This window comes from Oryx dammah, unplaced genomic scaffold (assembly GCF_014754425.2).
Source record: "Oryx dammah isolate SB20612 unplaced genomic scaffold, SCBI_Odam_1.1 HiC_scaffold_15, whole genome shotgun sequence".
In the NCBI taxonomy this organism is placed as follows: Eukaryota; Metazoa; Chordata; class Mammalia; order Artiodactyla; family Bovidae; genus Oryx; species Oryx dammah.
The window spans coordinates 28,521,483-28,538,694 of NW_024070199.1; the positions used below are offsets into that span (position 1 = coordinate 28,521,483).

Sequence of the window (17,212 nt, forward strand, 5' to 3'; positions counted from 1 at the left end):
GGATTTGCATAGGAGAATGGTGAGCTCTGAGCCATGACCTCCCCACAGCAGCTTCCTGAGGACCTGTAAGCCAGAGGGGTGGTGTGATCCCCTCTTTGAGACAGCAACACTTAGCAGATTAAGTAGCCACCCTTTAGTAGAGATATGTAGGCAACTGAGGGCTTCCCTAGTGGCTCAGCTGGTAAAGAATCCGCCTGCAATGCAGGAGACCCTGGTTTGATTCCTGGGTTGGGAAGATCCTCTGGAGAAGGGACAGGCTACCCACTCCAGTATTTTTGGGCTTCCCTGGTGGCTCAGCTGGTAAAGAATCTGCCTGCAATGCGGGAGACCTCATCCCTGGGTTGGGAAGATCCTCCGGAGGAGGGCATGGCAACCCACTCCAGTATTCTTGCCTGGAGAACCCCATGGACAGAGGAAGCTGGTGGGCTATAGTCCGTGGGGTGACAAAGAGTCGGACATGACTGAGCAACTAAGCACCGGCTACCACAGGCAGCTGGACCCCGACTCTGGGTCCTCAGTTCCATGGCCTGCACTAGGAGAACAGGCCCGGAGCCTCCATCTAGGATAGACTCAGGTGTGAAGACACCACAGAGCCGGGCAGCAGAGGAGAACTCTGCTCGAGGAAACCGCCTGGGCCCAGGCCTGCTCTCATCCATCTTCCTTCCGGGGCCGTGGGGTGGTGGTCTCAGCCCTGCTGCAGAGGGATCTGGGAGAGAGGCTGGGGGAGGGCTGACTGTCTGGAGCTCAGCCTCAGGGCCAGGGTGCTAATCTGGAGGCTGGCCCCAGGATGAGGGTCAAAGTGGGCGTGGTGTCAACCGGCCCAGCCGGGACCTCTCCGCTGCACCATAGTAACCGGCTGGCTCCTGGCTCTTCAGCAGACCTCACGCGTCTATAAATAGCCAAGCGATAATAAGCACAATTTCCTGGATGAAAATAAGACCGCGGGGTTGGGGTAGGGGAGGTGGGGAGGAAGATCCTTTTGTTCTTTCCCGCTTTTCTTTTTTTTACTTTCCCGTTGTGCTAACCAGGGACGTTTACATAAATTTTAGTCTGCCGGGGTACCCTCGGATTGATCTGCTCGTGGGGTGTTGCGGAGCAGGGCCATCTGGGTGCCGATAGGAGGGAAGTCAAGGGCCTGAGCTCCTAATTAGGCCCCTGACTGCTGCCCGCTCCCCGCACCCAGGGTGCTCCTCGCCCGGAAAGATGATTAATGACATATTTACTGTGTCCGGGCGTGTGCTTTTCTGGGAAATAAAAATTCTGGTTCAAGTTGTTTGTTCCACCTAATTAGAGATGGGGAGATGTGTTCATTAAACCGGGGGAGGGCACAGTGCCCGCTCCCCAGGGAAGGACCTCTCCTAGCTCTGGTGGGGGGTGGTCTGTAAAGCCTTCATGGTAGGGGGGAGCCGAGCTTGGGGCAAAGAAGGGGCCTGGGTCTTCTCACCCTGATTTTTTTTCCTCCCTCCCTTGTTACTTCCGCATCTCCTTGCCTCTGCTTTCTATTTTCTTTTCCTTCATGCCTCGCTGGTCAACCTCCCCCATTCTCACATGCAGATGAAGCCCTGGGACCTCCCGGGGGGTCCGGGGCAGGTAGACACTCTCTGATTCTTGTCACAGGCCCCCTTGCCCTGTCCTCCTGGCCCTTCTCTGGCTTCCCTCTTCTGTACTTGGCTCTGGGGACACACCGGGCCCCAACACCCCCACCTCCTGCTTGTGAAACCATCATTAGCTCCCCCTCAGCCAGAGGGTAAGTGGGTTATTAGTGGTGAGTCGCTCATTTCTGGGGCCACCACCTCCAGGTCCTAGGGCAGCGCTCCCTGCAGCTTGGTGGGCACTAGTGTGACCCTGATGGCCTCTCCTGTGGGTCCCACCTGTGTCTGCAGATATGGACCAGGAGTGGGCATATATACCTCACCTGTTCAGGGTTGAACATGCCAGGGCAGGGGTCTTCCTGGGTGTGTGTACACTGGCTGCTGACCCACTAGCTTCCGTAGAGCTTTCCCCACTGTCCCAGTGGCTTAGGGCTCATCTCTGGACCCTGCCTATCCCGCACTGCTTCCTGTCTGTGCACCCCCCATCACTGATGGCAGGCACTTGGCATTAAATCAGCAGTGGTAGTTGGCTTGGGGTGGGGGCGGTTTGGTGAGAAGCCATAGGCTTTCCGGGGGAGGAAGACTGTACCCTGTGTAAGGTTGTCCAGTGTGGGCTGCTGCCCCCAGGGCTTCAGCTGGGCAGTGGAGAGACAGGCGGAGCTCCCCAAGGTGAGAGGTGACCACTGGTGAGGGAGGAAAGAGATTTGGAGGGAACATGGGTGCCCCCAGCTTGGTGCTAAATCTGGGATGTTCATTGATATGCAAACAGCCTGGAAAGGGCTTGCGGGCCTGATTGCCTGGCAACAGGGCCTCCTCTCCCTCCTCACTCACCTCACTCACCACCTGCTGTGTCCCTTAATTTTTCTTTTTTTTTTTTTCATCATCTCTCTTTGCTTCCCCTTTTAAGGCTGCCTGGGGAATCCACTGGGGCCTGTTATCACTAAGGGCTGTCGGAGAAGGCGGAGATTTGGGCCGCGCTTTGTGTCCCCAGAACCTGTGTCCTCACGGACTAACCCTTAGTTTTGTGTCCTGGGGCCAGGAGGGATGCTCCTCACAAAGAAGGCCAGGATGGTGAAGGCTCCAGGTGCCTGAGATGAACAGCTGGGATGCAGGGGGCGGGGGATGCTACGGGGGCGAGTGGGGACAGAGTGCAGAGCTGAGCCGCAGGGAGGGCCCTGAGAGGTGCTGTGCCAGAGAACTCGTCCGTAGCTTGGGCTCTAATAAGTCTTGTGGTCCTGGTGGTGGTGGGTGGGCGCCCCTGGGACAGGCAGCAGTCTGAAGTTGGAAGTAGCAGAGGCGCAGGGCTGGAAGGTCAGGGGCTTCAAGGCAGACATGGACACGACTGTGGACATCCAAGGTCAAGCGACCCTCCCCCTGTCCACCGTTTCAGGGTCAAGACCTCCTCCTTCCACCTGGCGGCGGCTGCTGGGGAGCAGCAGATGGAGGAGGAACCTGGCTCCCAGGGAAGGTTTTTCTCTGGTCTCAGCCCAAACTGGCTTCCTTCCTCTTCCACAACCTGTCCTGCCTCCCCGGGTCTGCCTTCCAGATGACCGCCATGTGCCTCCATTCTGGTGCCAGGTCCAAAGAAGATGGCCTGAGGCTGGGTGTCCAGGAAGAGATGACTTGGAGAGATGGCTTTTCATCAACTCCCATGCTTCTGCAGCCAGACACCCGCTGGGAGTCGCGAGCACTCACCCAGGCACCTGGGCTACGAGGGCTCTGGCCGCCCTGGGTTCAGGGAGAGGCACCCCAGCCGGTGCTGGGTTGGGGGTGGGGGCTGGTGGAGCACCCTTCCCCTGCAGGCCCACGGTGGAGCAGCAAAACGAAACCTGGCCTTCTGAGCGACCTCTGCAGGGGGAGAGCAGGTGGGGGAGACAGGGCTCTGGGAGGAAGGAGCCAAGGATGCTAGCAAATGTTTACAAAGCCCTGACTTTCAATGCACTATTCTTTTTTTTTTGGCTGTGCTGGGTCTTCATTGCTGTGCACGGGGCTTTCTCTAGTTGCAGCGAGCAGGGCTACTCTCTGTTGCAGTGCTCAAAGGCATTATTCTTCTTAAGTCTTGCAGCAATTGTAACATGGACACCTGTTACATCATAATACCTATTATCATCATCCCATTTTTCAGATGGGGAAATTGAGGCAGAGATCTGATGTTACCATGACATGTGGTGGAGCTCCGGTGTGAACCAGGTTTGTAGGACTCCCAAGGCCTGCTCTACGATGATACTAACACTCTCACCCAGGAAATGCGCCATGCAGATGCAGTGAGGGAAGGCAGTGATCCTTCCCTCAGCCATACTTCCCTCTGCTCATTCATGACCATCCTCTGAGGCAGGTGCCATTGGTCCCATTGTACAGATGGGAACCCTGAGGCACAGCAAGTTTAGCTAGCTTGCCCATGGCCACAATGCTAGATGGTGGTGGAGCCTGGATGCCGGTTTCCCAGCTGCTAGGCTCAGGGGCTTAATCACTTACCATGTGACAGATGCTGAGGCTTCAGCCTCGAGGGCTGTCAGGGTGGCCCCGTGGGATTTTTCCTGTAGACTGTGAATCCTACTTGACTGTTGCACATGAGTGTCCTCTCAGCCTCTCTCTCTCCCTGTCTCTCTGTCTCTGTCTCAGCTGCTCATGCCTCCAGCCTCTTCTCTTGCACAGCCAGTCTGAGGTTGCTCTGCCTTTGGGATATCACAACTGCTGAGGTCAATGGCACCTGCAGTACTGGGGGAGAGGGAGCTGCAGAGGGCTGGGCTCTGACAGCCCCCAGGGCTGAGTCCATGGGAGCTGCTGGGTCATCCATCCTTCTCTGTAAGCCCAAGTCACAGGTCTATAGCTTGTCAGAGCTGCCAGGCCCCTGATATCTATCTATCTATCTATTGCTGTGCCTCACGGTCCCCATCTGTACAGTGGGAGCAATGACACCTGCTTCAGAGGATGGTCATGAATGAGCAGAGGGAAGCATGGCTGTTAGGATCACTGCCTTCCCTCACTGGATCTGCACGGCATATTTCCTGGGTGAGAGTGTTAGTGGCATCGTAGAGCAGGCCTTGGGGTCCTGCATACCTGGTCCACACCCGAGCTCTATCACACGTCATAGTAACGTCAGCGCTCTGCCTTCGTTTCCGCAGCTGCGATGTGTATATAGAACCCCCCTAGATTCCATAGCGTGAAGCCCTAAGCCTCACTGGCGCATATTTGGACATGGGGCCTTTATGGAGGCAGTCTAGGTTGCGTGTGTGCTAACTCACCTTGGTCATGTCCGACTTTGTGCGATCCTATGGACTGCAGCCCACCAGGGTCCTCTGTCCATGGGATTCTCCAGGCAAGAATACCAGAGTGGGTTGCCGTGCCCTCCTCCAGGGGGGTCTTCCTGACTCAAGGATCCAACCCGTGTTTCCTACATCTCCCCCTTTGGCAGGCAGGTTCTTTACCACGAGCGCCACCTGGGAAGCCCTTCGGCTCACAGCACCTTGTGTGAACTAGAGAAAAGCACCCCAGCAGGTAGGTACAGCAGGTGCAGGGCTGGTAAGGGATTATGGGCTGCATTCAGCCCTCCTTGACCCCTGTGCCAGGTACCTGGGACAGGAAACACCTAAACAGCTTCAGCTGGCAGCACTGGGAAGGTGGGCAGATTGAGTGAATGAGAATACAGACATCAGTTAAATTTGAATTTCGGTTAAACAGTGAATAATCTTTAGTATAAGTATGGCCCATGCAATATTTGGGACAAACTTACACTGAAAAGTTATTTGTTGTTTAGAATTGATGCTTTTGAACTGTGGTGCTGGAAAAGACTCTTGAGATTCCCTTGGACTGCAAGGAGATGAAACCAGTCAATCCTAAAGGAAATCAACCCTGAATATTCATTAGAAGGACTGATGCTGAAGCTCCAATCCTTTGGCCACCTGATGCGAGGAAACGACTCATTGGAAAAGACCCTGAGCCTGGGAAAGATTGAGGGCAGAAGGAGAAGGGGGTGACAGGATGAGCTGGTTGGATGGCATCATCGACTTAATGGACATGAGTTTGAGCAAATTCAGGGAGATAGTGAAGGACAGGGAAGCCTGGTGTGGTGCAGTCCGTGGGGTCGCAAAGAGTCAGACACGACCGAGCAACTCAACAACAAACCTGAGATTCGCTTTTAACTGGACGTCCTGTATTTTATCTGGCAACCCTCGGCTCTGTCCACCTCTGTCCCTGAGTTGCTTCCTCTGACCATACTCCATTCTTAGCGTGGTCACCACGCCCAGCAATTCCCCCAGGAAAGAGAGGAGGAGGAGAGACAGAAAAGGTCGGAAAAATAGAGCCAGAGCACTCGAGAGAAAAAGTGACAAAGAGAGAAAAAGAAAGACTCAGAGAAACAAAGAGCTAGGGGCCAAAGGCGACATGAAATCACACAGGCAGAGCCAAGAGCTGCAACGAGACGGGGAGAGCTGTGCCCTGCCCGCTGCCCCGCCCCCCGGCGGCCTCCCTCCTTCACATACCCCCAACCCCACCGCACCTTGGAGTAGGTGGCCCCGTTGATCACCTCTCCCTTCCTCAGCCAGATGATGGAGGCAGCAGGCTTGGCGTTGTCTGCATGGCAGGTGAGGTTGAGGGGGTCCCCAGCCCGCAGGCTGATCACAGGCCCCCCGAGGATCACTGGGTCGTCGGGCGGCACTGCGTGGGGAGAGAGAGGGGAGAGGTCAGGCTGAGGGCACCCCCTCCTCTCTGGCAAGGCTGAGTGGATTTTATGGAGCCGCTGACAAACAGTAATCATCATCCTCTAATAAAATGTATAATCCTCTTGCATTATAACAATAACAGCGACAACAGCAGTAATCCTGACCCAGGCGTCGCGTGTTTATTTGCAGAGGACGCTCATGTCACTGTCTCATTCCGCGCGGCAGCCTGCGAGGGGACAGGGCAGGCGTCATTAGCTGCGATTTGCAGATCGGAGAGCGTGCCACTGCTGCCTGGACCCTATCCTTTCTAACTTCTCTCTTTGAAAACAGTCCTGTCACATCTGTCATCTGATTTAATCCTCACCGCAGTCTTGCGAGGTAAACATCATTATCCCAATTACCCAGATCCGGAAACCGAGGCTCAGCGGGATTAAGTGACTTGCTCAAGGTCACACAGCGATCGAGTGGAGGGGGCCAGGGCTGGACGCAGGTCCCCCGACACTTGGAGCCCCAGGCTGGCCGCTTCCCTCGCAGGGGACAGGTGACAGGCAAACTTTCAAGGCTGAGACAGCGTTCCAGAGAGCTGTGCAACCCTGGGCATCACCTGTGGACCTGATTCTCCCAGAGCGGCTCCAACTTCCTCCTCCGAGAGCTGCAATGAATCTCTCCTGCTTGGTCCCTCCTCTCTATTTCATGGCAGTGCGGTCCCCACTGAGAGATGGGGGCTGCCAGGAGAAGAGTGACGCCCCCCACGGAGCCCAGCTCAGGGCCCGGTGCCTGGCGCAAGCTCCATGAACCTTTGCTAAAGTGCAATCACGTCTCTGACCCCCATGACAACCACGGGACACTGCTTGGGCATTGACAGTGATGGATGACTACTGTTTGGAGAAGGGGCCCAGAGAAGTTAAGTGACTGGCCAAAGGTCACAGAGCCTTTTCTGAGGTTCGTGCTTGTGGACGCTCGAGGGGCTCAGGCCTCTGCTGCACCCTGCCTCTCCTCCCTGGACAAACCAGAAGGGGCAGGGTGCTCCCTGGAGACCCCCTGATGGGTCCCTGGTCTTCTCCCTGGGGAGGGGCTGGTCAGTCAGTTCTGGAGGCCTGAGGAGGGCTGAGCTGTGTGTTTGCTCAGTGAATGGATGACAGGGTCATCAGGTGAGGGCTGAGGTCTTCATGCAAAAGGCCTTCTTTGTCCAGTCGCCAGAGGAATTCCATCCTCCCACTCAGGCCCCAAGCGACCTTCTGTACCTCTGGGCTGAGGCAGCAGGCCCTGCTCGCCGCAATGAGAGAAAGCCTGTGCTTAGCAATGAAGACCCAGCACAGCCATAAATAAAGCAATCTTCAAAAAGAAAGAAAGAAAGAAACTCCTGGTGGCTCAGACAGTTAAGAATCTGGCCGCAGTGCAGGAGAACTGGGTTCGATCCCTGGGTCGGGAAGATCCCCTGGACAAGGAAATGGCAACCCACTCCAGTATTCTTGCCTTGACAATCCCATGGACAGAGGAGCCTGGTGGGCACAGTCCATGGGGTTGCAAAGGGTCAGACGTGACTGAGCAACTAACACTTCCCCCTTCTTTCCAGGAGGCTCTGGGGCAGGTAAGTATCCTGAGATGCATGACTTGAGCCAGTGCGCCTGCCTCTCCCTTCCCGGCCTCCAGGCAGCCTGCTTCAGAACCGTGGCCTGGCTGGTGCCAACCCTCAAGTTTCTGTTGCTGAGGGGAAAAAACCCTTCGCGCTTCCAAGCTGCTTTCATCAGCCTCAGGCCTCTACTGTGATCCTGGCCCACGGAAGAAGATGGCCTCATTCAACCCTGCCCAGCCACCCAGGGGGTCCTGGGTGCAAGCAGATGGTGGGTGTGGGCTAGATGATGAGGCCAGCCCCCCACCCCACCCTCCCCTTACCCCCTCATTAGTGCCAGAGGCCTCCGTGGTGCTCTGGGGCCAGAGAGCCACAGGGAGGCGGATGAGGGCTTGCGGTAGATGGGGGGTGGGTGTGACAGTGTGTGTGAGGGGATTTTATCTCTGTGCTTCGGGCCACCCTTCCAGCAGGGCTGGCCTCCTGCTTCCTCCCTCTGTTGCCTCCCCTTGAGCCGCCCAGGGTGGAGGTACTCAGACTGAGCTCTGCTGAGGGTCGGGGAACTAGAAACGACCACCCGAAGCTTTGGTAACAGCATCAACACCTGGCCGTCCTGTCTCCGAGGCTTCCCCAGGGTTGAGTCGAGGGGGCGGGATTGTGGAAATTGCCCTAAATCAGAGGCTGAAGTGACAAGGCAGCTCCCTGTCGGTTTTGTTTCCTCAGCTATCTAATGTGAAAGTACACCAGGGCATCTCGAACGTTCCTTAGCACTGACCGGCCTTGGGCCCGCGACAGTGGTTCTCACTGCAATTTACGATATTCCCAGAGAGGTTTTAAATGTCCTGTTGCCAGGCTACACCCTGAGCAGCTGCATCCCCATCTCAGGAGGTGGACCAGAGCATCGGGGCTTTTTAAAGCTCCCAGAGAAGGGACTTCCCGGGTGGTCCAGTGGTTAGGACTCCATGCTTCCACTGCAAGGGGCATTGGTTCAATCCCTGGTCAGGAAACTAAGATCCCACAAGCCATGTGGTGCGACCAAAACCAAAAATAAATGCTCCCAGCGGGTTCTGCTGTGAGACCAGTTTTGAGAACAGGCTGTCTCTGGGCCTTTGCTCAGTGAACCAGCCTGTGATCAAGCATGGAGAGCAAGGAGGTCTTTCTAAAAAGCAAGCACAGCGAGGCTGGACCTTTCCTTCATGCTGTGTTTGTAATATCGGGTTAGAGGAGGGGAGAGGGAAGTGGGACTGTGTTGTGTGAGTGCGCAGGCATGCTTGCACACACATACACACGCACACACACGCCCTCAGAATGGGCCCTGATTACATCTCCCCGAATAAGTGGTTATCACGCTGGTTATTCATGTAACCATGCATTATTGATCGGCCTTCGCCTCGGTGCACACCAGATGGGGTAGGAGGGGGTGCGGATGGGGCTGGGGTGGGTGAGGGTGGTGGGGGATGAGAGGGGGAGGCTTGGGGGCAGCGGGCTGAATAGAAATCAACAGTCCTTCTTGGCAGCTGTGGCTCCCGATGGGAGGGGACCTCTCGTTACCTCCCCATTCAGACCTGGCCCGGAGCTGGGGGGCCAGGCGGGGAGAAAGTCTCGAGCAGCCGGAGCCTGGAGATGCATTATTCATCCACCCCCCCTCCTCCCAGGATTGGTTATTATCCTGAACCACTGTAGAGCTTGGTCTCCTAATTTTTAATCACAGGGAAGGTGGAAGCGTTAGCCTTTTGTGATTAATCCGGAGATAAAAATAGTTGACTGTTGTGGTGTTGAGCTTGTTGTCAGTCAGGAAAAACACATTAACTGTTGGGTGACTGAGGCCTGAAAGGACCTGATAGAACTCAGGCCAAGCTGGTGCCCGGAGCTGGAAGTCAGCCCCAGGGGTCACACCCTGCCTGGGATGGGGACTGGCTCCGGGGCGCTGCTTACGGAACGGACACATCATATGAATTCCGCAGTCCTGGGCTGGCTCTTTGCCGTTTATTCACCTGTCTTCCAGGATTCTGGCAGGCGGCTGGGGGCCTTGCTCTTTCCTCTGCCCCTCTCTAGCCACCTGCCCTGTAGATGGTACTGCTTGCATCTCCCTGAGGACCTTCTCCCAGCTCTGCTGCCCAGGACAATGGGGACTCGAGCGGAGAGGTCAGGGGGCACAGGCATGACTGGTCACCCAACCGTGTCTGACTCTGCGACCCCTGGACTGTAGCCCTCCAGGAGCCTCTGCCATGGGATTCTCTAGGCAAGAATACTAGAGTGGGTTTCCATGCCCTCCTCCAGGGCATCTTCCTGACCCAGGGATCGAACCCAGGTCTCGTGCATCTCCTGCACTGGCAGGCGGGTTCTCTACCACGAGCGACACCTGAGCAGCCTGTCCTGCTCACTAAACACTGGATTTAAAGATATTGTGTTGATTCAGATTTTTCTATAACATCGTATGAAAAACTCAAACGAACTTTTTGACCAACACATAGACCCCAGCATGAATGTGTTTCATAGCGGGTTCCTTTGCATAAGTAGTTCTTTAACTTGAGATGCTGGAGTTCCTTCTTTTCCTGGATCAGTCTGACTCAGCCTTGCAGATTTAGCCAAGGGGTTACCGAGTCCATAGAGAAGATCCCCTGGAGGAGGGCATGGCAAACCCATTCCAGAATTCTTACCTGGAGAATCCCGTGGACAGAGGAGCCTGGTGGGCTACAGTCCACGGGGTCGCAGAGTCAGACATGAATGTGCACGATACATGGAGGGCCCAGTCCATCTCTTCTTGCATTTCCTGGCTGGACCAAGGGACTGTTGTCTGTGATCCCATAGCATCCTGGATATCATTCTCAGTATCCCACCTCTTATCCCACCTCTCCTATGGAAATGATCCAGATGTGTCTGTCTGTCCCTAGACTGCAGCCTCCTTCATCCAGGTCCTCGTCACCCGGCAGAGCACCTGCTGCTGCAGGGTGGTTTCACGCACGTTTGCTGAGCAGAACCTGGCTTGAGGCCACTGCTTTATAAGCGGTGCGATGTGTACACACAGTTATACAATTTGACAACCTTCGCCCTCTTATCTGGAAAGTGAGGCAATAAAGATACCTGTGGGTTGTTGTAGGATTATTTTTATGATATGAAGAATGAAGGGGTAGCTTGATAAGGGCTATATAAATATTGAGGATCAGGTCCAGTTTTCGAGAACAATATTTAGTTTTGTTTCTGTGGATGATATTGGGCCAAGGGCTCTCTTGTTTTATTCTCGAAATAAAACCAAGTATCCTTCGAAACTGGAGAAGGAAATGGCAACCCACTTCCAGTATTCTTGCCTGGGAAATCCCATGGACAGAGGAGCCTGGCGGGCTACAGTCCATGGGGTCGCAAAGAGTCGGACACAACTGAACACACTCACACACATTGTTCTAAACAGCTGCTATTAGGACTTCCACCTTATAGATTAGGAAACAGGGGCTCAGAGAGAGCAAATGACGTTGCTAAATAACACAGCAGGTAAAGGCTGGAATTTAGAACCAAGTTTGTCTGACCCTGTGATATGTACACTCTACCAGCATCAGAGCAGCACACAGACCTGCCCATAAAACCGGAGCTCTGGTCAAACCTCCTGCCTGGGTCCTGGCTCTTTATCTCAATGCATTCAGACCCCGCATTCCCGTCCCCCAGCCTGACTTCAGAGGGCTCGATGGAGCACAGGCCTGGCTCCCAGTGTGTGCTGGAGAGATGTCTGCTGAGGGAGAGGAGGAAGGTTTCTGCCATTCACATCTCGCTTTGCTCACTTTTTCCAATCTGCCCGGTTGTTAGGTTCTGGGCCCTGTGTGATCCCCGCATCCAGAGGCCTCGAGCGCGTCGATGCGCCGCCTGGTGGTCAAAGTGTGGAACCACAGGCTGTAAAGACGACTGAGATGCGCCCGCTTTTAAGAGTCAGCTTCTCAGGGCCAGCAGGCATTCGGAAAATCCAGCCTGAGTACCTACTGTGTACCTGGCCCTGTTTGAAGCAGCGGGGATGCAAAACTCCTGCCTAAGTGGAGTTTATATTCCACTGGAAGAGTTAGACAATAAATGGATAAATACACGATGCAGTAAGTCCCCTACGTATGAACCTTCAAGTTGAGAACTTTCAAAGATGTGAACGTGCATCGGGATCCAGCAAGGAACTGGAACCCGGGCCATCGGGTGTGAGTGATACTGCAGCCTGTCCTCCGTCTCCTATTGCTGACGGTCCTTCAGCTCTACCGTCTCCCACCTCTTCTCCCTCCTCCAGCCACTCTTCTTGTCTGTTCACCCAAGGCCAGCCCCTGTGTGCTGGGGTGATCTGCTACCCTGCCTGCTTGGCCCTCCCTCCTCTCCTGTCCCCCCAGACTCTGTGCCCACGAGAGTGGGGCCGTCACACTAGAAAGATGCAAGGGCACGCGTGTGCCCACCTGACCCCACGTGATCATCTCAGCCGGGCACGGCCATATCACTGACTCATAGAATCTTACGTTTGCGAAGACTAACCGATACGCTCAGCAGTAACCTACTGTCTGGTGAGTTCCTGAAAGACTGCCCAGAGCTCTGGGCTCCTGAAGTCACCCCAGCACTGGGTCCTCAGCTGCAAATCTGTCTGCTCCACCCCAATTCTTTCTACCTCCCTGATGGCCAGTGACTGGCTCCATCTCTGCTTCTCAGTGTCCACTGCTCCCCGCTGCTCCAGGACAACACCCAGTTCCTCCGCATGGAGTCCAGCCAAGGCTTTCTTCAGCTAGGCCTTCTCTCTTCAGCTTCCTCCAGTGCTTTCGCTGGACAGGTCCGTTCACCTGTCTGAAAGGATACCCTGGCCTTTACAACTACATGGTTTGTGAAGTTCTCTCTGCTGACAGTGCCTTCATCCTGAGATGTAACTGGCTGGATCCTGTCCTCTCTCCAGCCCAAAGGTTACCTTTGCCTGGCTATCTTTGGTCATTCTTTTTATTTTTTGTTTTTTGGCCACACCGTGCAACATGTGGGATCTTAGTTTCCCGACCAGGAATTGATCCCACACCCCCTGCATTGGAAGCACAGAATCTTAACCACTGGACCACCAGGGAATTCCCGGTCATTATTTCCTATCACCTCCTCCAGGAAGCCCTCTCTCAAGCTCAGCCCCAGCCCTAAGACCATGTGTGAGCTTATGGGGCTCTTGGTGCCCTTGGCCATCCCACAGCTGTGATCTCTTTGAGGGCTGGTGCTTGCTGGGTTCTTCTTTCTACCCCTATACTCAGGAGAGAGTGCAGCTCAGAGCAAGCCGCAATACATCTTGGCTGTCTGGTGCCTTGCCTGACCCCACTGAGCAGGAAGCAGACGTCCACACTCCCTTAGCACCAGCTGGCACCCACTGCAGTTACTGTTTCAGGTTCCCAACAGCTAAGAGGAGGGGTCTTAATGCATCTTTGCATTTATACCACCTCCCGGGTTATAACCTTGGATGTAATGATAGTAATATCAGTAGAACAACAACAATGACAAATAGTAATAATGTCGATAATAGCTAACATTGCTACAGAGCTTCCAGCGCTTCCAGAACTCTTCCAAAGCTCCAAAAGTCATCATTTAATCCTTTCAACAGCCCTATACAAAGTGTGTGTGTGTTTGTTCAGCTGCTCAGACATGTCTAACTCTTTGGAACCCCCATGGACTGTAGCCCGCCAGGCTCTGTCCATGGAATTTTCCAGGCAAGAATACTGGAGTGGGTTGCCATTTCCTCCTCCAGGGGATCTTTCTGACCCAGGGATCGAACCCGTGACTTCTGTGTCTCCTGCACTGCCAGGCGAATTCTTTAACACTAGCACCACCTGGGAAGTCTTGTACAAGGTTGATGCACTTATGTGTAGTTTAGAGATGAGGAAACCGAGGCCCAGAGGGAACCCTGACCCCAGTGACCTGCAAAGGTCAGGACACAGGGAAGTGTGCCTCTCACCCGGAGCTCTTGACAAGCAGGAAAAAGACGGGAGGCAGTGCCTCGCTCGGCTCCTGGCCGCCTGATGGTGGGCAGGCACTTCGTTCTCTGGGCAAGATAGCGTGGATGGCACGGATATGCCAGTCTCTGTTTCACAGGGCCGGGCGCTGATGACCCGTGTGGACAGGAGCGCCTCATCCCAGAGCTCAGTACCGCACAGGGACTCAGCCCTTGTCAGCTGCCCACAGGCTCACTGTCTGCCCAGTAAGCTACTCCTTGTGGACACCGAGCAGCAGCTGTTCGTGAGATCACGGTTCCAACCTCTCGTTCCGCTGCCTCCTTGTTCTGCACCCCAGCCTCGGTTCCCTAGATGGAGGTCAGCGCCTCCCTGCAAAGCAACGGCAGCACACAGGGGACGAGGAAAGGTGAGAGGCCGGGACGGGGAGGGCCCAGGAGCAGGGGTGCGGGCAGGGACACAGATGCTGCAGGGACAACGTCAAACAAAGTCACTTGCCTCCCCGTCAGATCAGGCAGGGTGTGCCCTGTTTCCTTCCGATTAAACCCTGAAAGGGACCGAGCCGTCTCATCAGCAAGGAGCTGCTGTGGAGGAGACGGAGGTTCATTAATCCCGAGCAAACAAATGAGTCACAGGATGTTGTGCAAGCAGGGGGGGTGGGGTGAGAGAGCAGGAGGGTGCAGACGGCAGCTCCATGCAGCAGAGGGTGTGCGTGTGCGTGTGTGTGCACGTGTGCGCCTGTGTGAGCACATGCACCTGTGTGCTTGTGTGTGTGCCTGCATGTGTGTCTGTGTGTGTACACCTGTGTCTGTGTGTGAGCACATGTGCCTGTGTGTGCTTGTGTGTGTGCCTGCATGTGTGTCTGTGTGTGTACACCTGTGTCTGTGTGTGAGCACATGCACCTGTGTGTGCTTGTATGTGTGCCTGTGTGTGAGCACATGTGCCTGTGTCTGCTTACGTGTGTGCCTGTGTGTGTGTACATGTGCCTGTGTGTGCTGATGTGTGTGCCTATGTGTCTGTGCGTGTTCTATGTGTCTGTGCCTGTGTGTGTTCACAGCAGGTGGCTCACGTGTAATGGTGTGTCGAGGGCAGGTGTGGGGGCACGTGGGACCCTGGGGACAGGTGCTGGGGGGCATCCCGCAGGCCACCTGGGAGGTGGGTTGTCCCGAGGAGAAAGGCACTTCTCCCTCTCCAGCTTGGCTCCTGTGCAGATGGCCGCAGGATGGAGTGAACGCCCTTCTCAGACCCATATCTGCCTCACAGCGTTCCCCAAGCTCCCAGGTGATCTTAACTTGAGTTTGGGCTTCTCCTGCTCCACAGAGCTGGGTCTGGGGGGAAGTCTGGCATGGTGGAGGGGTTGCTATATACTGGTTTAAATCTTACAGTGATCTTGTGCCAGTGGACCTTGTAGCATCCTTATTTTACAGATGGGGAAGCCGAGGCATAGCCTGGCAGACCACCCGGGACAAGTCGCACAGTTTATGAGTGGGGGACCCAGGGATCTGGCTCAGGCCGCTGAGGGCCCGGCTACCCTCACCTTGCTCTCCTAGCCTCAGTGCAGCCCGGCTGCTCTCATGTGGGATGCTGTCTCTGTGTGCTCTGCTCTTTCACAGCATCATGGAGTCCGTCCTGAGCCAGCACAACAATGCCCGAGGGACTCAAGTGGGTCTGGGTTGGTCCCATAAATAGAAAGCAGAACTGATATGGTTGGTTTTGCTACGGGCTCCCATCCGGCAAATCTGTGTCCTCAAGAGGCTCTGTGGCAGACAGAGAACAAGTGTGTGGGCACCAAGAGGGGAAGGGGCAGGTGGGATGGATTGGGAGATTGGGATTGACACCTACACGCTGTGTATGAAACAGACCGCTAATGAGAGCCTACTGCACAGCACAGGAGACTCGACTCAGTGCTCTGTGGCGACCTGAGTGGGAAGGAAACCCCAAGAGAGGAGATATATATGTGTGTGTGTGTGTGTGTGTGTGTGTGTATATGTATATATAGGCTTCCCAGGTGGTGCCGCTGGTCAAGAACCCATCTGCCAGTGCAGGAGACATAAGAGACATGAGTTCGATCCCTGGGTTGGGAAGATCCCCTGGGGAAGGGCATGGCAACCCACTCCAGCATTCTTGCCTGGAGAACCCATGGACAGAGGAGCCTGGCGGGCTGGAGTCCATGGGTCCCAAACAGTGGGACATGGCTGATGGGACTTGGCATGCACGTATATGTGTAGCTGTACACATATACACTCTGCTGTACAGCAGAAACTAACACAACATTGTAAAGCAACTAAACTCCAATAAAAATTCATTAAAAAAAAAAAAGAATCTGTGGCTTCACTAAGGAGGGAAGTGAGGCCAGTGGAACCTTCCTGATTAATACTTGTAGCTTCAGGAAATTGAGGGGCACGGGGGAGAGGGTCACCTTATTAAGGAGCTTAAAAAATAAACACACGAAATCGCAATAATTGGCTTTTAAATGGGGAATTAGGAATACTGATTTTTGCATTATAAAACCGTGTGTTTGTTCGTATGGTAGCTGGCTGAAGCAGTGTGGGGAAGACGAGAAGACAGAGAAGTGATGAAGACAGTTTGGTTTGGAACATAGGGACGGACGGGCAGGACGAGAGGATGAGAGGAGATGAAGCCTGGTGATGGGCAAGACATCCACTTGGGAAGCAAGATAAATGGGAGCAGAGAAAAAGAGAAAACACACTGTCCCTTGTCATGGGGAACCGTAAAGCCAAGTGGCAGCATGCCAAGCGGGGAGAAAAGCACAATGCTTTCTCTGGGCTTCTTGCCACCAAAATTCATTTCAGGGAATCCTAGAAAACCACTAAACGTACCTTTCAACTTTATGCAAATTTATCAAATCCACTATTTGCCAGCATCCTAAGAGAAAAAAAGTCAAAGTCTTTTTCTGCTCTGAGTCTGTTTTTGAAAAAGCACAAGCCTCTAAATTCGAAAAAGGGCAATTCTTTTTGAATTCATTACAGAAAGCATTTCACTGCTCATCCGAACTTTAGCATTATAGATATTTTTGAAATCTCCTATCTTCCTCATTTTTCACAGAGAGAGCCCACATCTCTCCACAGAAATTGGTGAGCATTGCCTCGCATTTTATACGGAGAGGGTGCATTTTATAGGCGAACATTCCTGCTTTAGGATCTGCCAGGGTGCTGCCATGCGGAACGGGAGAAGGCTGAGCCCTCTCTGCAACCGCGGGGAAATCGAGTCATGCTCATCCTCCCCCTGGGGAGGGCGCGGGTGAGGGGCAGCACAGGTAGAGACCTGAGGACGCTTAGTGGGGAGGCCTGTTGGGATCAGCTCCAACGGGGAAGAGGGAGATGGGACTGGAGAGAGGGCGTCTGGCCGTGGGGGTGGCACCTTGGAGAGCTCAGTGGATCCCAACAGGAAGCAGTGGCGCTGCATGGAGGGCCCTCGGGCTGTCCCATCCCAGGAGGGCAG

General features: G+C 54.6%; 1 protein-coding gene and 1 long non-coding RNA gene across 3 annotated transcripts in view; one reads left to right on the forward strand and one right to left on the reverse strand.

Moving 5' to 3' along the window:
• Positions 1–17,212, reverse strand: part of KIRREL3 (kirre like nephrin family adhesion molecule 3) — a 609,236-nt gene that overhangs the window by 39,302 nt on the left and 552,722 nt on the right. For both annotated transcript variants that reach the window (XM_040255847.1, XM_040255846.1), the window contains exon 5: positions 6,091–6,248. In XM_040255847.1, the coding sequence (XP_040111781.1) occupies positions 6,091–6,248 (158 nt within the window). The remainder of the gene's footprint in view (positions 1–6,090; positions 6,249–17,212) is intronic.
• On the forward strand, positions 13,703–16,661 carry LOC120874451. Its single transcript, XR_005723648.1, has 2 exons — positions 13,703–14,159; positions 16,284–16,661. It is a non-coding gene; the product is annotated as an uncharacterized LOC120874451 (long non-coding RNA).